This window comes from Python bivittatus, unplaced genomic scaffold, assembly GCF_059951505.1.
Source record: "Python bivittatus isolate LINGU-HERP-01145 unplaced genomic scaffold, Pbiv_v1 ctg000080_np1212, whole genome shotgun sequence".
NCBI classification, from domain to species: domain Eukaryota; kingdom Metazoa; phylum Chordata; class Lepidosauria; order Squamata; family Pythonidae; genus Python; species Python bivittatus.
In genome coordinates, this window is record NW_028277035.1 from 60903331 (window position 1) to 60926107 (window position 22777).

At 37.8% G+C, this 22777-nt stretch overlaps 1 protein-coding gene across 2 annotated transcripts; it reads left to right on the forward strand.

Moving 5' to 3' along the window:
- The first annotated feature begins 1368 nt into the window (after positions 1-1368).
- Positions 1369-20833, forward strand: IP6K2 (inositol hexakisphosphate kinase 2). 2 transcript variants are annotated; one of them, XM_007437023.4, is made up of 6 exons: positions 1369-1508; positions 13741-14038; positions 16157-16379; positions 17054-17229; positions 18633-18808; positions 20044-20833. In XM_007437023.4, exons 2-6 carry the CDS (start codon positions 13837-13839, stop codon positions 20539-20541), a joined length of 1275 nt encoding a protein of 424 aa, XP_007437085.1. In that variant the 5' UTR covers positions 1369-1508; positions 13741-13836; the 3' UTR covers positions 20542-20833. The 2 variants fall into 2 exon arrangements, with proteins under 2 accessions (XP_007437085.1, XP_087990361.1); XM_088134235.1 differs by lacking the exon at positions 1369-1508 and adding an exon at positions 1563-1803.
- The last annotated feature ends 1944 nt before the right edge of the window (positions 20834-22777 follow it).

Here is a 22777-nt window from a genome sequence, read left to right on the forward strand (position 1 = left end):
TGCAGTAGGAGGATATCATGCCATGAAGATCAATGCTGGGTGCAAGTGTCAATATCCATAGCCTGGTAGCCCTTCCAGCATGGTTGGCCACAGTCACCCACAACGTCCTCATGGTTGGGAACCATGGGGGCTGGTGGGCAAGGGGTGGTTGCCATGATGTTTGTAAAGGAGACTGTTGAAGTCCCCTTTGAACTACTTTAACTTTGTATGGATCTGTAGGCTGATGCAGTCAGAGCACTCCCTACCCAGGCAACAAACCTGTGAACTGAAGAGAAGGGAAAGCATCTGTTGGCCAGCATGGTCTTGAAGCTGCACCATGACCTCAACTTCACTGGGTTGCCAGCACTGCAGTGGGGAAGCCTTGCTGTGTATGCAATTCAGAGCACTGAGGGGCCTTGGGAGCTAACAGGAATATAGCAAGAATGACCATTACAACTTGCAGATATGGTCCCACCAGGAAGCCATATTGGAAGCTGTGCATCTGCAGAGGAAGTTTTGTACAGAAGGACAATGTCTGGCAGCAGTGTGCAACCATTGTTGGCAAGCAACAAGCAGGTTTGCACCATTGCAACTGACAGTGTGACTTACCTAAGGTCATGAGGTTGACTGTATGATCAGGAGGGGAAACTTCTAAAACTGGTCCTCATGCCAGTTGGTGGTGGCTTTACCTGTGACCTGTAATGCTCGAGGGGAATGGAATATAACAGCCAATCAGGTGCCCTGGCACAGTGTGGCAATCTGGATGAAAACACTGCACAGAGTCACGGGATGACATGCAGGCAAGTAGAAATCAGGCACCTTCTCCATCTGGCATCTGCCTGGAAGGCTGACTGGGATGCACCGCAGTGTGGATTTGGCTTAAAAAGTTCTTCCTGTCTTAATCGCTTTAATGAATTCTGGGCTCTAACGGATACAGAATAATTGCTTTTTATTGCTTTCACTATTTTTATTCCAGGAAAGAACAGGAAACCCACATCAAACTTGCTTCGAACCCAGGCTTTTCCACGTGAAAACAAAGATGGACACTGCCTAAGGCCGAGGATGGCAAACGTTGATCACCAAAAGGAAGGACAGCCGTTGCAGCAGCTGAAGGGCTCAAAGCAAGCCTACTCCACAATGGCTTCCATGGGGCTTTCATTCATTTACGAAGCAACCTCCCGCTCTCCCCTCCGCTTTCGTTGCTACCAGCATCCCCGCCACTCTTGCGCGTCCCCTCCGGCCCCACCTCTCCTAGGCCCCCTTGTCCTCATCTCTCCTCTTCTGCCCTCCCCTTCCTCTTCATCACGCGGCGCACGATGTCTGGCCGCCCGCCTCGGCTCCCCTAGCAACAGAGTCCGGCTCCCTCACCTCCAATCAGCAGAGGCTGACTCCCCCTGAGCCAATGGCGACGGGTGGGGCGGGGCTTACCCTCTATCCGCGGGGGAAGGGCCGTCCCGCTCCGCACCGCCATTTTGGCCTGTGAGGAACAAAAGAGTTGAGGTGGCTGTTGGTTTGGAGCTGATTGGAAGGTAATTAGGAGGCTTTATTTGTTTTCCTCTCTCGGTCCGCTCGGCGAGGTGGCAGATCCGGAAGAGCCGCATCACGTCAGATGCTCTTTATCCCTTCAATGGACGCCAAAGCCGTCTTAGAGCACTGCCTTCCGTATATCTTAAAATAGCTGGCAGCGGTTTGGGGCACCATTTTCACCCCCTTTCTTTTACGTGGCTGAGGGAACGCAGTCGAAATTGGCTCATTCTTGTTACCCACATCCTACTTCATGGTTTGGGGGCAGCCAGTTTGAGATAACCCGCCTTTGATTTCAAGGTTGGTGAGATCCCAGTATTCCAGGCGTACGAACGTTGCTGCTTCTCAAGCAAAGTTTAAAGTGGGGGTGGGGTGGGGGTTGCAATAAGAAGGCAATTCGCTCGCGCCCCGGCTGCCAGAATGCACTTGGGATCTGTGTGGACTTTCTCGCCGGCTTCTCCTTTCCCCGCCGGTAGGAATTGGCTTTGCAACTCCAGCTCATACGGTGGCATTGGAGTGTGATGCAGCGTGCATCAGAGGCATTCAGCAAGCGGGGGGAGGGGGGATGTTCAAAGTAATGGCAAGCAAAGGAAGCATCCTTCTTTCCTAGTTTGAAAGTTAGCCTTTGGTATAGAAGATCCAACCAGGATGATAAAATCTGTGCTCAGGACCAGCACGTCAGAAAATGATGGGCTAATTAAAACTTGTGTGTGCACGATGAGTTTCAAAGCTTCTGTTGTAATGGGAAATAGATGATTCATTGTTACTGGGGAATTTTAAAAGATATTTCAAATGCACATATGCCATTCTCTCTTCAGATATTCACTTCATCTATTGTGTTTACATTTTGCATTACCAATTTTAGAACACCTTGAATGTGTTTTGTGAAAATCTGTTCCTTGTTCTGTTGGACTTTAAATTGACTTCTCCATTGATCAACTCCTAAAATAGAAAAGGACTTGAAATGCACTACTTTCCACTTAAATAAAAACAGAGATACCTGTTTTTTGTATTGGATTGTTATACACTAAAGACATTAATAATGTTCTGTGTTTTCACTCTGATCTTTCAAAACTGAGTTTACTTTTATAGGTCATTCTGAACTATATATTGCAATGCGTAACATAATTAATATAGCATGACATGAATCCCATCCACCCATGTATTAAGGACCAGCCCAATAAAGTTTGAACTATATTCAAAATTTGCTGTGGAAGACACCCAGCCAAGAGAGATCTATTCCACAGAATAGCAGTTGTGCCTGTTTCTACATGCTTTTTTGAATTTATAGCTTGGTGCACTGAATAAATGCTGGATTCTTGACATTTAATAATGGTACATATGTGCTCCTTTTTTCCAGAATGAGTAGCTCAAAACAATATACAGTAATAATAAATAAAACAATTTAGATACAGTGAAATGAACATTAATAAAAAGGTATGCTGAGAATAAAGGAAAACCACAGCTATACTGTAAGATATAAAAGCCTTCATATAAAAATATTCTCATTAATAAAAAGAATGTTTGTTCTCACTAAACTATAGGGTTCACCAACCATCATTACATTACAGAGAAATTGAGAGTTGGGTGGCATACAGGTTTAGTATATTACTGCTGCTGCTGCTGCTGCTACTTCATTGGTTTTGTCAATTCAGTACTTGTGTGATACTTCACTGTGGCAATCAGTAATGCAAAAACAACTACCATGTATAGTTGAGATGTTGGAGTGGGACCAGGGAACCTTGGACACAAAAATTAACTTTGTGACTACAGGCAAGTCATCTCTCTCAACTAATATATGTCAACTATCCTACCTTGCATGGAGGTTGCTCTGATGAAAAATTGGAAGAGAGAATATGTTGGATGCTACCTTGAGCTCCTGAAGGAAAGACAGGATATAAATTTAGCTAACAAATAATAAAAAGCACATGGACTTAAGTACACTTGTCTTATTAGGTTGAATAAATAAAAATAATGTACAGGAATTGCAGCCTATTCAGGGAATCAAAGATGTGATCAGTACAGAAACATAATCTATCTTTCTTGTCATAACCTAGTATTGGCTATGTTCACGTGACATAAAGGTAAAAACTCTTGATTTGAGCTCAACTCCTTAGATACAACTATGTCATTTTCTTGGCAACAATACAGAAATGGTTTTCCATTGTCTTTTCCTGAGCTGCCTTTTATCTTTCCTTTTAATTTCTTTCATTTTAATGGATTTTATAGTAGTCTCCCATCATGAGGACTGGCCCTGTTTAGCTTTTTTAGATTAGTGTAAACAAACTAAACACATTGACTGGGATTGCACTGTAAGTTAGGCTAAAATATGATAAATGGGGAAGTGCAAAACATTCCATGTAGTTTAGTAGAGAAGCTAATTACCCTTTTATTAGAAGTGGTCAAATAAACACTGCACGACCATCTGTTGGTTTAATCTGAACTCCTGCAAAGAGCAGGTGGTTGCGCTGGATGATGCACTTGCCAGTTGCAAAGATTAATGGAATTTAAAAGCTAACTGCAAGAAACTAACCCTCCCCCCCCCCAGTGTTGTGTGAATGTGTTTTATTGATTTGTCCTTTTCAGTGTATAGAAAAAATGAATATCTTAGCCTAGCCATTTTAGATATGCTTATAAGCTATTGCAGCTGATACATTCTTAGAGCAGGAGTCACAGAAATAACTGGCATTGATATCAGATGTGTAGAGATTTTGCACAAGCAAGGTAATAACAGCTGCAGTACTAGGCATTTGAATTGTGAACAATCTCAGTGGATCTGAATGTTCAAATCTGAGAAATATAGAAAGTAATAAGAATATATTTGGATATGCAGAAAATTGTCTTTGTATCAAATGATTCTGATTCATAGCTTATATCCACAGATGATGCTAACCTGCCCACATAGACCTGTCAAAATCATTGGGGACAAAATATAACTGTTTTCCAAGGAGAAATTTTATTTCTTGCATTATGTTATTTTATGAGGGCGAGTGCAATTCACCATTACATCAGGACGCAGTTTTTCATGTATAAGTATGTTGGCTTGGGATTATGGGAGCTCTAGTTCAAAACATCTGGAAGGCACCAGGTTGCAGAATTCTACTTTGAAATATACTTTTAGCATATGTGGGATGCAGGCTAAATTTCTAAGTTTTCTTGTTGAAGTGATCTTGATATTGTGGTTAGCAGGATGTGAATATGAGCCATTAGAGTCTGCTAGCTGCTGTAATGGATTATATCAAGGACTGTAAGAAGAAGAATGGATGGTTGACTCCACATTTTTGAAAATACGTATTATGTGGGTGTTTCACATTCTTAACTGAAGTTCAGATACTTTGGTAGATGAAAACCATTGGCAGAAGGTAACTAAAAATATAAGTTGGGATAGCTTTAGTTAGTAATATCAGTACCTTCACTTTACTAATCCAAGTTATCTAGTTATCTTAATGTTGATCTCACAAGTGTTATTTATATGCTCAAATTTAAATTGCTGAAAATGGCTCATATTCAAGGCTCTACACACTGTGCTTTTGTTAGATCAGGATGCTGTACACTTGCTGAATATAGGGTTAATATTGTCATCTTTGACAGAACTCAACTTATTTTGAAGAGTTGAAACCAGTCATATTTTCTTCCGTTTACTTAATTCAAAAGATTAGCATTAATACAGTGTTGGCCATCCTTGCATGTAGCAGCAGTTGAATGGTTCGCTGCTAGATGCACGGATTTGCAAATATTAAAACAAAGGCTTGCGGTTGATGAGGTGTTATTATCTTAAGGACAGAAGCCTACACACAATGGCTTTATTGTTGCTTAAACTTAATACATACCTAGGGTAACATTGTATATATAGCACATACCTACATGTAGAATATATTAACTGGATCTGTTTTGCTGTAGTTTAGTATCACATAATTTATTGCAGTCTTCCTGAAGTAAATGGATACAGTAAATGTTTTCAACACTCATAGAAGGAATTTAAAAATAGTATCAATGAGTGATTTCTGGATCCTCAGTGCAGAGTCTATAGGCACCAATGCGCCTACTGACACTTTAGTTGGTGCCTGCCAAGCTCCCTGCACCACCTGTTATTTTTATTAACATCCTTGTAATGATAAAAAATGGAAAGCTACCATGCTGCAAACAAAGCACCAACCTTAAGTATCACGTGTTTCTGAGTTCTACATAGATCTAGAGCATTGGTTCTCAACGGGGGCGGTGGGAGGATGCTGAGGGGCGGTGAACTTGTTTTGGGCTGTAGGGGGGTGTTGGGCATGTTTTGGGTGGTAGAGGGGCGATGAGCATGTTTTGGCATTCGAACTTAATTTTAAAACTCCCCAAAAAATTTATTAAATCGATTATCCGGTTTACACCATTTGTACCAGCAATAAAACGAACTTACGCGACGGCTGCCCTCACGCACTTCTAAGAATGGTGAGACGAATTTGTATTCTAGGTAGGCTGACCTTGAAGAACTCAACACTACGATTCTTCTCCAATCCCAACCAGCACAGCGCATGCGTCAACTGTTTTCCCGCGCGATTAATCACAGCGCGTGCATCAGCTGTCTTCCCGCGCGATTAATCACAGCGCATGCGTTGAGCGTCCTTTCAATATGAATGTTTGATTTGACCTGTGTTTCTTGAGTTGCTTTTCGTTCGCTTCATTTCTGTTTTTTCCCCTCAGTTTCGATTTACTTTCATTGTTTATTTGGCCAGTCAGCTAGGTAAGTGCGCTTATTAGTTCTTTATCTTTATTTTTTTGCATTAGTCATTTTAATTTTAATAAAAGGAATGCAATTACCTTCCAGGGCAAAAGTATTGAGTTAAATCAAACAAATTTGGTGTGTAAGTCTACTGAAAAAAATTACTTAAAAATTTTGCCTTTTATAATTCAGTAACTCCCCCCCCCATACCCTAAATTACAGGATTTTCACAAAAGGTGGCGTTGAAAAATGTTCTGCTCCTTAGGGAGGCGGCAGCTTCAAAAAGGTTGAGAATCACTGATCTAGAGGCATTCTTATATATTAAAAAGGTGGGTGGGCTGCAGCCCAGAAGAAAAGACAGATAAATATAAGTTGCTAAGACAGTGCTCTGGGATGGGAAGTAACCTTTTCAGTTTGCTATCAGATAAATGAACCTTTAGCCATTCTTATCATGGCACCCATTTGCGAGAGTGCCTGTGACATGCTTTCAGAATTCGGAATGTATTCACCAGTACAAAAAATTGAGGGGTTCAATATTTATAGAGGCAACACAGCAATATTTGTTTTCTTTAAAAACAATTCTATCCTTTAAAAATGTACATCCAAACTTACCTTAATTATACTGTTTGGCATTAAGTAAGGTTTCTTATAGAAAATCACCAAATTTTGCCCATCCATTTTATCCTGCTTCCCTGTGTGGTGGCAGTATGGTTACAACCGTAGATTAAGTTGCACTAAAGCACCTTCCCCTTTCCATTTTATGCACCATTTTCCCTCCTCATTTTTTAAAAAAATATATCAGAATATATGCTACATTAATGAGTTAGCAGGTGTGAATTTTAAGTAGATTTTTATAATTGAAGTAAAAAACCCACTCTGGATCTAAGTACAGTGGAACCTCAGTTTACGAACTTAATTCGTTCCGTGACTCTGGCCACAACCCGAATTGGTCGCAACCCGAAGGAAATTTCCCCATAAGGTTCAATGTAATTACTGTTAATCCGTTCTGGCGTGGAGGACAGGGAGGCGGCTATTGCTTGGAGGGAGAGTCCCCCTCCCTACAACCACGTGTCAGGGGCGGGAAATGGCCGCGGACCACGTGCCAGGGGCGGAAAAATGGCCGCGGACCACGTGTTGGGGCGGAAAAATGGCCGCGGACCACGTGCCGGGCGGAAAATGGCCGCGGACCACATGTCAGGGGCAGAAAAATGGCCACGGACCGTGTCACGGGAGGGAAAATGGCTGCGTATCCTGTTCGTATCCCGAGGCGGAGTTTGCAAACCGAAGCAAAATTTTGCGGCCGGAGCTGGTCGTAACCCGAAACGTTCATTAACAGAAGCGTTCGTAACCCGAGGTTCCACTGTAATTCTGTGTAAAATAGGGTTTTTTAAGTAGAATTGACATTCTTTTTCTCTCTATAAATTGTTATAGACAAGCGTCCATCAGAAATTTGAGTTACTCTGTATGCTTGTGGATAAGCCAAGAATTTTAGGTGCCAATATACACCCAAAAAATCGGGTTTGGCTTATCTGGGGAAGGGCTCATCCATGAATACAGGTAGTCCCCAGTTTAAGAACGAGTTCTGTTCTCAAGGTCTGTCCTTAAGTCGAATTTGTATGTAAGCTGGAACAGTATTATTGTATAATACTGTATAAGTAGTATTGTGTAATTAACTCAAACCATTGTGTATTTAACTCTAATTTTGCTACAGTTAGGATCCGTTCTTAACTGTGGGATGGCCTTAAACTGGGTGTTCTTACATGGGGATTACCTGCATATATAGTAATACTTTTTGAAAGTACCAGTATTTCCTGTATATACTCACATATAATCCCATTTGTGGATAAGCAGACCCTCAAATTTTTAACCAAAATACCTTGAAAAATGTGGGTCAGCTTATCTGCAGGTGGTGCATTTTTCATGATATTTTGGTTAAAAGTTTGAGGGTTGGCTTATCTGCAGATGGGCTTACACACAAGTATATATGGTACATTCCATCTTTCCCCATAAGATGCTTACATTAGTGTTTCCCTCCACTTTATCCACACAAAAGCAAAATTGGGCTAAAAGACAGTGTGACTGGCCCAAATAAGAAAATGTTCATGATTGTCTTGTAAAGTATTCTAAATGGGGCTTTTCCCCTTTTTGCTGTTGCCTTTCAAGAATAAATAATAATTTAATACAAAACAAATGTAGACTGTTGAACATTAGCAAGGAAAGGGGAAAATATAAAGTGAAAGAAGAAATAAAGGAAAGAAATATGTTAGAACATTAGTGATTGAGAATGCAGAAGCAAGAAAAGAATGAAAACACATAGGGATTAATGGAAGAGAGAGCAACATACAATAAATACAAAGTAATTATGCTAATAAACATCTCTGAGTTCCTGAACCATTCTCACCACTGCCATTTCTCGATGCATTTTCTTGGTTATTGCACTCTTGATTGTGATAGGCTTGGGAACAGAACAACTCTCAACATAATTCCATTTTAATTCGCTCAAAGTCATTGTTGTGAGATGGGTGGCCATATACATTATTTAAATAAATACATTTCCATGTCAAGGTGGCATAGAGATACATCTGAACCACATCTAAAGCTTAATTTTTAAAACAACGCTGTTTCATTATAATAGAACTGTAATCTTCATTTGCTCAGAGTTTTACTTGTATTGGAAATAAATTACTGGGTTGTACCAGGGCTTCTCAAGGCTTAACTTAAGCAATTGGTATGTCTCTGAGGGAATAAAGAAAATAATAACAACTCTATAAAAAGTAAGTGAAATAAGCTTTGTGAATTAAACTGGGTTTTTAAAATTAATATTTGATCTTTGTATTGCCAAGTGAACAGAATTTGAAACTGATAGTTTTGGGATACATTGGGCATTACATCAACATCCATTCATAGCTTTGACTTCTTTCTTTTCATGTTCTCCAAATCTAACTGATTTCTAGTCTAAATCATGGGAGTTCTCTGTAGCTAAAGCTTGTCTTGTATGGTTAAAAACAGAAACAAGATGTTTTCTAGCAAGTGATCTTGTTATGGATAGGTACAGATGCTTCCTATGATGAAGATTTATGGCTTTTCCCTTTATTCACTTCAGCTACTCTAGTTCTTGAGGAGCTGAAGGTAGAGGAGAAATTTCATATAATAGAGGCAAATCCAGTATTAGTTAAGTAGAAAAAATGGTGCATGACAGTGATGGAAAAGTTTCTCAATCAATCTAGATATCCCAGTTGCCTCAGTTGCCCCAATTTTCCAGTCTTCACCATCCAACCTCTCCCGTGGTGAGAGTTGGGCCATTTTATAGGTTATGCAAGAAGATTTTTAAATTTCCATGTGGGTAGAGAAGATGCTGCATAGGATGTGGTAGTAAAGTATAGGTAGCCCCTGGGTTAAGAACATCCGGTTTACAGATGACCCATTGTTAAGAATGGAGCTTATTGTAGCAAAATTTGAGTTAAATACATAAAGATTCGAGTTAAATACACAATAGTATGAGTTAATTACACAATACTACTTATACAGTATTGTACAATAATACTGTTCCAGCTTACCTACAAATTCAACTTAAGGACAGACCTTGGGAATGGAACTTGTTCTTAAACTGGGCACTACCTGTATTGTGCAGGCTTGGCTGACAGAAGACTAAGAAAGGACAAAACCATTGCATTATTAGGAAAGTGCAATAATTTGGCATATTAACTGCCATGTAGTAGTTTTTCAATTATTAAACTCATTTTAAAAAATAAAAAGACACTCTGTGTTCTGGGAAAAAGAGCTGCCATAAGGAGTTGTAGACAGGTGCTGCATTTGTACCTCTGTATTGCTCCAAAGCACCTCATTGGAATAAAATCAGAAGTGCTGCATAGGTCTAGTGTTTCAGTACTTGAACTCTTTGTTCTAAGGCATGTTGGCCATTTTCTACATTTTAGTATTTAAGAAAGATATTCTATTTGTAAGTTTATTATTTAAAATAACTTGTATTCAAAAGATTTAGTAGGGCATTGGAATTAAAATTATTCCCCCTTTGAGTTAAATCTAATCATAAAATAAACAAAAAGTCTTATTTGGAATAAAAAATATATACTATTGTTATCCAGAGCTTGAGATGTATTTCCTTTTTCAATAGTTTCCGTCCTTGCTTGAACTCCTTTTCCTATTCTCCAGCTGTGAATACTTCTTTTCATTGTTCTGAATTTATTAAAATCCTATGAAATCCAAGATACATGTTTGATTACTGTTAGCTCTAGTTTCCTTTCAAATCAAGAGAAGATTACATGCTCACTTAGCATTAAGGTTAGTATCAGGTCAAGCTGACCCTCTTGTACCTTCCTTCATTCTCTAAAGGAAAAAGAAAGACAAAAAGTTATTCATTTATTTATAGGATTTACGTGGCTGCCGAACTTGCAAAAATGCAACTCTGGGTGGCTTATAGCAATAAAAACAGGACATAATAAAACCCATAAGAGCAACCAAAAAAATCACAACAATAAAACAATTGCAGGGCCCCATTATCACACCTTGCAGGGTGCACTCATCAGTATCCTGGCCCCAAAGGAACATTCAGGTTTTCAAAGCCGCCTTAAAGGCTAACAGGGTTGGGACTAGTCAAAGTAGGAAGACAAGTCAGGAATTTCCTGGAGGATCATGCTTGGCAGAGTTTGTCTTCCAATTGGACTAAAGAAAAGTATATTTTCATGCCTCTTTGGAAGATCTGCATTTTGCTTTTGGAAAGCATAGTCCATATATTTTCTTTGATTAGGCAGATGAGAGTAGATGTCAACAACAGTATTTAATTTGCTCTCCGCTTATTTTATCCCAGATGTTCTTTGCAATATTGCTACATTGATTCCCTTGGATTCTTGAGCAGCGCTGGATAATTTAACATTAGTACAACAGCTCTCTTTCTGTTGTTTCTGTATCTTTTGAACAGATTATATCCTTCAGTTCCTATATTCCAGTTCAGAAGAGTCATTCCATCCAACCTGTTTTACACTCATTAAGTCATATTTGCCTTTTGAACATTTTTCAGTCATCAAGGAGGTGCAACATCTCCAAGGGCAATCTTAACATTAACTAGACTATTACAAAATATTTTGTTACAAATGTACTGAGAAAAAATGGATAATATTTTGCTTACCAGGCATAAGATAGAACTTTAATGATTATGTGTGTTTGGGGTGCAAGATCTGTTGAATCATGCCCTAGCTGGTACATAAGAGGCTTCAGGTGTGTAAATTCGCAGATTTCAAAATTCCCTATGGTCTGCGTTTGGTATGCTGAAAGAAAACAAGTTATAATGAGCTCTCTGGGGATGATTGTGAGTTGGAAGTAGTATGCTTTTTATGCAAGTATGCTTTTCTCTGAGGAACATGAGATCTGGATATGATTTTGGCATTTTACTGTGTGACAGATTTTTTTTCTCTGTGTGTATGTGTGTTACGTTGTTAGAGCAAAATTGTTTGAATATACTTCTGTTATCTTTTAAGTATAAATCAGATTTAAAACACAACAGCATAGATCTTTGCTTATTTGGAAATAAGCCCCACTGGGGTTTATGCCCCAGCTGAGGGAGCTTAAATGAAGTCAAGCCTTCTTCACATTAAACTTAATTCCTAGTGACCTAATGGACAAATCCCTGCTTTTTTCTTGGCAGCATTATGGAAATGGCTTGCCGTTGCCTTTTACCAGGATGTGTTTTGATTTACCAGATTGCTCTTACATCTTAAGGAATATAAAGGGTTAAGTAATTTGCCTTGACAGAAAAATAATAAGAGTGCCATCTTCTGGATACCTGTGTGTTACAGAAATGAACTTGATGCAGTAATAATTGAGAACTTCTGGCTCCTGTAATCTGCTAGGAGAATAAACATTAAATATGCTTACTGCTTATCTTTAAGCTAATGTTAGGTTAGAGTAGGCATAACATTCTTTCATTCCATATATTTCAGTAAATTTAAATAATGTATTTTGCGTAGTAGAGTTTCCGGTGATGGTATCATGATGATCTGCTAAGTTGACATACACAGATTCTGTTATGCAATATTGAAAGCCTCCCTCACCCTCCCAATACTTCTATAAATGTACTTATTGATAAGCAAACTGATGAATGGCTTTTGTAATCTCTTGGCATTAGTTACAAGATAGTTGCAATTCTGGGTGGACCTTTTTGGAAGTAAACATAATTCTGTGAGATTTGTTTTTGACTTAATATGCTCTGAACTGGTTTACATTGTGATCCTATGGTTAAGTATATCTAAAAATAGGCTTGTGACCTAGAACACTTTGTGGTCTCTTAGAATTAAGTGAATTATTATTCATGTAATGCTCTTTAGTACTCTGCAATTAAGCACCAGGTTGTTTTTAGATATAGAAATTAAAGATAAAATCAGTAGCTTAAATTGTATAAAGCTCTTTATATTTGCTGCTAAGGGAAATTATTTTCTATTTCTTCCAAGATAATATTTTGAATAATACAGTGGGTCTTTGAGTTTTTAAGTATGTATAGAGGTTCTTCTCTTTATGCAAGCAAACAATTTTAAATATTGTTTACTTGCATAAGGAGAGGAACCTCTGTACATACATTCTTGCTAGGTTAAACTTAAAATTGTCGTTTATACTTTTTGGACATTTTTGTTAATTATAAAAATATTTCTCTGAAACTGCATGGCAGGTTTTGAGAAGTCATAAAAATGAGGAAATTGGTATTTCTGTTTTTTAATGTGATCTCTATGCATGATTTTCCCCCCAGTTTTTTCCCAAGGATACTTTCATAGAGCATCTTTGGAAAGGTTGAAGTTGTTTTTCAAATTACTTTTGAATTTAAAGTTGATAGTTTGACTCAGAAGACTCAAAAGCCCAAGAAAGATGCCTGTACTGTATTTTTCCCTGATGCTCACTTTGAAAAGACCAAGGAATTAAAAGGAAACTATTATTTAAGCAATATTTGTGGTTCTCTGTAAGAGTTGTGTTAGGCTATAGCCAACAATTTTATTTTAAACAGTATGTGAAAGTCTGTGTAAATGTATTACATCATAAAAGAAAGGGGAAAAAATCAGATGGAAACTCTAGGCTATAATGCTGACCTATATAAGTGTTTAGCTTGTTATCTGCATTATGACATAGAGAAAAAAGTAAAAATGCGTAATACACCCCCTTTTGCCCTGTGGAACTTTGTGTGATAAGAAAGTTGGCTGAAAGCAAATATGAACACTGAAAGGAGTGTGAGTAAGTTCTACCTCCCCTCTTTCTGCTGGCATTCTCCTTGCTTTGCAAGAGACACACCTAGTAGCTCTGTGCTAATGCTGATTGGCTAATATTATATGGGGCGTGGTATGCAGACTTTTGCATGACCTCACTCCTGTTTGTCTCAGTGCTCAGATCTGGTTGGCTGTTTTCAGTTTCAGCTTTTGTGCGGAGAGTTTCACTTCTGCTTCTTTTCCTGGACGCTACAAAAGAATCTGTTAGCTTTGCTGTTTCAGACAAAATTGAATAAACACACAGGGATTTTTTTTCTTTTTTTTTTCTAGAGACTTACTAACCTGGAATAAATACTTTCTGGAGGAACAGTTCTGTGTGAGTTGCCTTCACCACCGTCCCATTGGTCTGTCTAATGTCCTACAAGGATGAGTCCGGCATTTGGAGCTATGGAAGTGGAGCATTATTCCAAAGGCGTCCTCCTGGAGCCTTTTGTTCACCAGGTTGGGGGTCACTCCTGTGTCCTCCGGTTTAATGACAAGACCATCTGTAAGCCCCTTATTCAGAGAGAACACCAGTTCTATGAGACTCTTCCTGCTGAAATGCGTAAATTCACTCCTCAGTATGAAGGTATGTTGCCACCTTTAGAAGGGGGCTGGGTTTTTATTCACTTGGTAAAGTCAAATGTTCTTTTTGTCCTTAAAATCTCTTTTGCATAAGAGATTTTAGGGGGTTTCTTTTCATATATTTTGATGTTGTCTGAGCCAGGCTGTGGAGATGCAGGGTGGAGATGCTTGCCAGTGGGTCTTGGGCTGACTAACAGCATTAGAGTAGAACAACACTGCTGATGATAGCCTATAGATCGCCCTTAGGCACAGGTAGGTAAGTATATTGATAACAGCTTGTAAATGTTTTCAGTAATAATCTTTTTTTCTTTCTGATTTTTAAACCATGTATTTTTAAAAACTGGTATTAAATAAACTGGATAAGGCATGCTATCTAGTGGAAGCTTAACAAGGATTTTCAGATGATCTCTACTGCTTACATTATGGTCATGCTATATAAACAAGTTGTCATAGTAATGAAAGCTAAAAATTACTGTTAAACATAATCAGCTTGTTTTTACCCTTAAGGAAATGGAAAAAAAAACTGTGGCCAATAGATAGGCAAAAGGTGAAGTACTGTTGACGAGGCTGTAAAAGATGATGGTATGTGGAAGTGGATATTCCAGTTCTTTTTACCATTGTATTAGTTGACCAAGACATTTAGCTTTTCGTCCTGCACTATTCCAGGAATTTAATTAATAATAACTTGAATTTGAAATTCTGAAGTTTTGATATTGTATTCTATTTCTTTATTTAATAAAGAAACCATCTTTTTCCCAACTGTATATATTATTTGGAGGAAAGACTAAAATAAAATGCTTTTTAGCTGTATTTCTGTAATTGTGTGCATGCTTACTGAACATTTGAACGTTTCTTATTATGAACTCTCAGCATTAATACATGAATGTGTGCTTATAATGTTGACTAAATGTAATAAATTGTACTAGCATATGTGGTTTTTCTCTTGTGGAGATGTACGGGAGGGACTAAGGGAGGGGGAGCCTGATTTGGTCCGTTTCTGTTGTTTTTTCCAGGATAAAGCCAAAGGCCATTTTCTAGCTGGCTTCCCCCCTTTCCTGTAGCTCTTTCTCGTATGGGCAGCAGGACTGTCAGTCAGAGCTTCTGCACTCCCTACCCTTGCTCCTGTAGGCCCCACAGCTGCCTGCCCTGCTCAGAAGTGCCAGTCTCTCGCCACGAACTCTAGTGATGAGCGGCAAGAATGTGCAGATTGATTGATTTCAGGATAAAGAGGATAAACTGAGGAAAAAATATCCCATTCAGCCAGTTGTTACAACTTCTGCCGTAACTTTCCTATATGGCATGGGGCTGCATTCCTGTCAGAACTGTCCTCTCAAAACATAACCAGTGCTCTAGAGACTTTGAGATGAGGAGGCAAAAATGCTTTCAAGGTTCACCATGTTTTGATGTATCTTGAGTTAAATTTGTTTTGTACTTCATTTTGTTACTTCATTTATGAGATGCTACATAACTGAAACCAATAAAATATATTCCCCAGAGGGGGGGAAATCATTGTAAATTAAACGTGGTGATTCTAAGTGGAAGCCTTTGAATTAGTTGTCTGTTGTAATGTGTGATGTTGTTCTTGTTTTGCTCTACTCTTGCAAGTTTTTCCTTTTCTCTGGAATCTATTAAGAATATTCCCAAAAGCCTGTGTTTGGATGAATGCTTTTAGATTTGCCATGAAGCAAAACTTAAAGCTTTTGGTGTTTCTCTGCAGGGTATATTCCCCTGCAAGATGTAAATATGCAATGTTTTACATCTCTCCTAGGGTCAGATAAGCCAGTTTTTTAAAACATAATAAAATTTTTCAATAATTGAAAATGTCTCCTGTTATTATTTGATTCTTATTCTGCTCACAAGAAAGAGAAGAACCTCCTGTATCATTAATGTGTTGTCTTCATGATAAATTGTCTTCTCTGTGAGGTGTCACTTTGTCTAGATGTTTTGATATTTGTTAGGTTGACAGATGAGTTTTGGCCTGTGGCAAGATAAAAAACTAAGGATTTGGGGTAAGAGAAAAACCAAAGTTGCTATATTCTTAGTGTAAAATTATGTTGTGTTGTAATGTTTTTATCTCTCACTTCTCCTGTTCTTAATTGAGCATCTCATGTTTCCTCTTAAGGTGTGGTATCTGTAAGCTTTGAAGAGGATGAAGATGGAAACTTGTGTCTAATAGCCTACCCATTAAATGGAGATCATGATAACTTGGAAAGTCTAGATAATTCTGACTGTGAACCCAAAAATAAATTGCTGCGGTGGAGTAATAAAAAGACTGTTTTGCTAGAAAATGAAAAGTTAACTAAGGAATGGGTCCGGCAGCATAGAAAAGAAGAAAAAATGAAAAGGTAATTGACAGATTTTTTGCTTCCTCATAGCTTTACATATGTATACTCTCAGCTCCTTGATTATAAAAGACATACAGCACATTCACATGCATTTAATTGGGAGCCTGATCTTATGTTTTATATCTAGGAATTTTGGGTAGGATCACAGCTGCCTATGTACTTACTTGGGAATAAGCCCATTGAAACTAGTGGAATATTTATTATTTATTTATTTAATTTATATGCCGCCCATCTCCCCCAGAGTTTTACCTTGTGACGTTTGATTTACGCCATAAGATGTACTTTATAATTTCTGAAGTGGCAAAATGCTGTTTAACAATTTTTGCAGTATCAGATTACCATAAGGGGTTTAATTTTGAGAGTACTACATCATTGTGATGCTCAGAAAAGACTAAGAGCATATTTTCATCCTAAAAGCTATAAAACATATTTTACAGCATAAACTTTTAAGACCTAGCCCCCCTTGATAAGATGCAGGTGCTCTTTGAAAAAAATGGTGCAATCTTGATTGAGAGAAAATTTGAACAAATTGTTTAGATAATAGAAATGATTGTCATCACTCAGTTATAAGTGTATTATGATATAAGATGAAGGCTGGCACCTTGTTCAATTTATATTAGAAATAATTTGATACTTGCATTTGACCACAAATATTATTTGTTTTTATGTTTCAGTCACAAGTTAGAGGAAGAATTTGAATTGCTTAAGAAATCTGAAGTATTGTATTATAGTGTTGAGAAAAAGGGGAATGTCAGTTCACAGTTTAAGCATCATAATCCTTGGAGTATGAAGTGTCATCAGCAGCAGCTCCAGCAAATGAAGGAAAATGCAAAACATCGGAATCAATATAGTATCCTTTGTGCGTTTTATACTATTTGAACGAGGACTGCAAAAAAGTTAGGAAATGTTAAATTACTTAAAGCAGACATACATTTCAAACTCTGGAAGACTGATACATTACTCCTATGTTAAAGGACTATTTCCTGTTATTGGGAATTCCAGCTGTTATATTTCTTAGGAGATAGCTACTAGCAGACCCTTGTAAGTCAGTTGCCTTTGCAGTATCCTGTGATTAGCTTGTGTCCTCTATTGTTTGATGACAGGACTGATTGTCATGTGAGTTTCTGCAGTAAAGAAGGAGCTGTATTGGGTCAGAAGGCATTCCAAGACAGTCTATATCAGTTCATTTTAAAGTTGAGAATATGCTGTAGTTCAAATCTAGATTATGAACTAGATCTTTCAGTACCATCAGAGGCATTGATTCTACCTGTCATCCCAGCAACTTCACATCAGTTTTCCTTTTGATTTGTCAGTGCAAAGAGCAATTTGGCTTTTATGAATAGTTGTATGGATACAAGTATATATTTCTTAAGTGATGGAATTGTTTGATATTGTTTTTACTCCGTTTTATATTTTCAGGAAAATATCTGCTCATTTCATTCTTAAACAAAACTTAATGTAAATTGATCACACCTTGATTGGGGGGGTTGGTTGAAGTGTCTGTACATAATGTTTTAGTAGATAATCTGCAGGGTTCTTTACAAATTTGAGAACAGTTGTTGAACATTTTCATCCAAGGTGATACCTGGATTTTGTGCTCTCTTACAATATTTGTTATCTCACCAGACATTTTTTCATACAGTTTGGAAATCAAGGCACAAAGTGGCTTATGTGTAGCCAGTCTAGTTTAAAATGGCAGTTCAATAATGTCACTATACACATACTTTGTATAACTTCAGTTAAAGATAGATATTTCAGTTAAATCTACTGGATTAGTTCTACTGACCATTTCCACAGAGAGACAATCCCTCCTTGCAGTCTGGTATAGATGTTCCCCCAAACCACCAGAACAGATTTGGAGGGAGCAAGAACAGCCAGGAGAGGAGGAGAAAGTCCCATCAAACAAGTTAGATTTCAATAGAAGAGAATATGTGTAGCTCAGGGTTGAACTGTGGAGTTCTTGGGGTTTTCTGAGCTTGGTTGTTTTCTTGCAAACGTTTCATTACCCGGCTAGGTAACATCTTCAGTGCTAGAATGGAGTGGAGAACTCCACTCCATTGTAGCACTGAAGATATTACCTAGCTGGGTAACAAAATGTTTGCAAGAAAACAACCAAGCTCAGAGAATCCCAAGAACTCCAAAGTTAGATTTCACTCACTGATAATTCCTGTTACTGTTTACAAGATTTCTTTATTTTTATTTCAAGTGTAAAAGAGTTGCCATTGGTATTTTTTTTTTCCCTTAACCAAATAGAATTTATTTTACTGGAAAACCTAACCTCACGATATGAGGTGCCTTGTGTGTTAGATCTCAAGATGGGAACCCGGCAGCACGGAGATGATGCATCAGAAGAAAAGAAGGCTAATCAGATCCGGAAATGCCAGCAGAGCACTTCAGCAGTTATAGGAGTTCGTGTGTGTGGTATGCAGGTAAGTTTTAAAAGGGAAGAAGAATTCATATTTAGTATGAATAACTTGAAATTAAAAGCAACTATGTATGAAACCAATATCTACTTCAATTTTACAGCAACATGAAAACCCTTAGTTCAATACATGTTTTGTTTCAGGAACATGAGTTTCTGTTACAGCTGTCATGGAATAATTGAATGAATGGGGTATGAATTAGTATTTCTGGGCAATCTGAAAAAAATCCTGCCTTGAATCCTAAATGCAGAGTAATTCAGTTATGTTCTTTTTTCTACACAATTTGATAACCACTCCTCTTCATACTTTTGTAGGTGATATTTTCTTCATCATCTTGCTCATGAAAGCTCCAGAACATGGCCATATTACTGTAATCAGTTGGATGGGCCACTTAGAGCCAGTTGCATTTTTAAAATTGAACTAAGAATTTCAAGGAAGGTTTTGGAAGATTTTTATGAAGTACAATACTTTTCAATGTATTATTTGTGATTGTAGAGAGATTATTTTCATTCACATATTTCCTGCAGAGACTGATGATGGAGATCTTTAGTCTTCTTCACTGAGCAGATGCAGATTCCTTCAGCTAGCTGTGTTGCTGTTCAAAAAATAGACCTTATCCATATTTTAAGAAATTACAGTGGAAAGATAGTATGATGCATGAGGGTCAAATCATGGGTTATGTTTTGGTCTGTATAGGCTGGCTGGTCTAGCTTTGCTGTAATAAAATAGTAGAAATGGTTGAATTCCGGTCAATTCTTTCAGACTATAGATTTCTTCTGTGTATATTTTAGGTGTGATATAGGCAATCATGTTATTATAATTTTAAATACTATTTTTCTCTGTCATGGATAGGCCACTGGGCATGCTAAGCAATAGTACCTAACTGCCAGTAACTTTGCAAACAGAGTTGACAAGCACAGGCATAATACTGCTATTTATGGGCTACGTTATGGAGTGATATTATGCATGTTAGGACTTGATTTTCAAAACAGTGGCCAAACATATTTATAATCCTACTTAAATTATTTAGTTTTTCTTATTTTTAAACAGCATAAATCTGAAAAATTTACTTTGCAGGGGAAAAATGCATTGGAGAATGGGTAACAGATGGGATAATCTCTGCTTTCCTTTAGCTATGGCATAATAGCTTGCAAATAAACCAATTTATCTTACAGTTTTGTTTCAGTGCTACGGTTGCATTTAGTGCTAACAGGTCCTTTTCTCGTTCGTTCTTTCTACAGGTTTATAAGCCAGGTTCTGGCCACTTAATGTTTATGAATAAATATCATGGGAGAAAACTTTCAGTCCAAGGATTTAAAGAAGCACTTTACCAGTTTTTTCATAATGGCAAATATCTGCGACGAGAACTCTTTGAACCTGTTCTAAAGAAACTGACTGAATTAAAATCAGTCTTAGAGAAGCAGGAATCCTACCGCTTTTACTCCAGCTCTTTGCTGATTATTTATGATGGGAAGGAATTACAAGATGTTGTGGTGGACTCGGACCCAGAAGACATTGAAGGTCTTTCAGAAGAATCATCAGACGAATCAGCACGTGCATATGCCTACAAGCCTACAATTAGTTCTGTTGATGTTCGAATGATAGACTTTGCCCACACTACATGCCGGTATTATGGAGAAGATAGTGTGGTGCATGAGGGCCAAGATACGGGTTATGTTTTTGGACTTCAAAACTTAATAGTTATTATTAAAGAAATAAGGGACGAAAATAGTGAATAAACATTTAGAATGCAAAACTGTAGAAAGCACTATGATGACTCTTTGTATTCCAGAAATACTGACCACTTTCTTGTGGTAGCAGCCTGTACAGTCTCTGTTGGGATAGACCCATCAGAGTCAGAGCTGTTCAAAAGAGGGCATTTCCATTTAGTGGTGCTAGATTTAGCACTGACACATCTGGATTTCTCTATTATTTATTTTAACTCTCGTAAACATTCCATATTTGATTATGCAGATACCTCTTATTCCTGCGTGTATGTGTATCAATAAAATATTTTTTGTTCATTGTAAATGATGATGTCCTCTTTCTAATCTGCCAGTCATTTAGTGAAATATCCTGGATGTTACTGTTACGTTACACACTAAATTGAGGTCCTCATAAAATAAACAATTATTTTCAAAACACAATGCTAATGTATTCTTAATATTATACTTGGTCACAAAAAATATGGTAAGACAAATCAACACTTCTTTCCAACCATCCTAGAGGAGTGCAATCAGGTGATATGTGGGATGTCTCGCCTCCTTTTTAAAATGCCAGGAACTGGAGCTATCCTTTGTGTTGTGCAGGTAGATGTCAGAAGTTAGTGTCACTTTTATTAGACTAATGTGTTTCTGCCTATATCCAGAGTCTTGATTTTTCTAATCTTCCGTTTTATGCTTTTCGCCTTGACTAGTATTTTTGAGGTTCCCTTTGCTCAACTAAGTAACAGTTTTAGCCTTCACATTGGAAGTTTGAGCAGGTCTATTGGAAACTTAACACTACCTCTTTGCAATGGACAGTATCGTCTGCATTTTGCCCATTGTAGACAGTTTTGGATTTTATGCTTTCTCTGCTTGCTTGTAGACTATGTAGTTCCCTTTAGTCAGTGTTCTCCATAACGTCCTGTGTGTACATAGTTTAAAGATGAGAAATAGAATTCCTTCTTTCCTTTTTATACTTTACAATTCCTAGCATAGGTATAATCCTAGTAATCCTTTGGTCCTAAAAAGCAAATGCCATTGCCAATATACTAGATCCGTAAGCCTATCAACATACCACGATAACTGAAATTGGGAAGAGGTCTGCAAAAACAGCTCTAATAATAAAATATACATGATTTGTACATTTTCTTAAGATATATATAAAAGCATTTATTGAGTTATTAATGTATGTAGGGGTTTGATACTATATTGGAGCACTCAGATGTTAAATTTTTCTTTGCAGATAGTGTAGCAAGTGCTTCCTCTAAGAAAAGGTTTTTTTTTTCATTAATTGCTCTTATGACAAAGCTAATATGACAACAAATGAATAGGATATAGGTAGGAAGAGGGGAAACAGTCATAGACAAGTTCTATATTTAACATTTGGTTTCTATTCTTGCATGAAGTAACTCCAGCAAGTATAAGAAATCTACCATCCTCACCATGCAATTCCCTAAAACTGGCCATCCTGTCTCATCTGAATTCAGTCTATGATATTCTTGCCCATAATGGCGTCTACAAGTTCAAGATACTGTTGCTTCATTATCCAATGAAAAATTAATGATATGCTGAATTTTCTGACCATTACCAAAGCATCTGCACTGATTTTTTTTAAAGTGAAAACTTCACAACTCCATAGGATACTTCTCATTGGGTATAACACATCACATCACCCCTTTTAAAAGTGCCTGGACAGATCAAAACTGAATCATTGCAAAGCAGTGTCCTTAGCTTGCCCTACATCAAAACCCCTCAACCAACCCTAGAAAATGTAGAAATCCACCAAAATAGAGGCTGTCAAGAAGTCACTCACTGACAAAATGATTTAAATCTCCCAGTTTAAAACCATATAAATACTAATTGAGGTCAGCTTTCCTTCTACATGTGATGGACTGCAACTCCCATCACCTTCAATGAACTGGAAGGTATCCAGTAGGGAATGGCTGTATGGTTCTCAGCATTCTCTAGTCTTAACCATTGCTTGCCTGTTTTGAGATATGGTATAGGTCTATAGCGGTGAAAGTCTATCAAGTGTAATGACGGCTTTTTCCTGTCCAGTCCAATGGAATGTTGGAAAGCAATTGTGTAAAGGGTCTTGGGACTCTGGAACCAAATTTGATGTGCAGGGAGAAACTGGTAAAAGAAAGAATGAGTTTGAAAATGGGCCATATCAAGCTCAGAGTTGTAGAGAAAAACAACTCAGAAAAAATCCCCCTAATGCACCCCTATGGGAGGGGCAGCTGGGCAGTGGCTTGGAATGTTGCTCCATTCT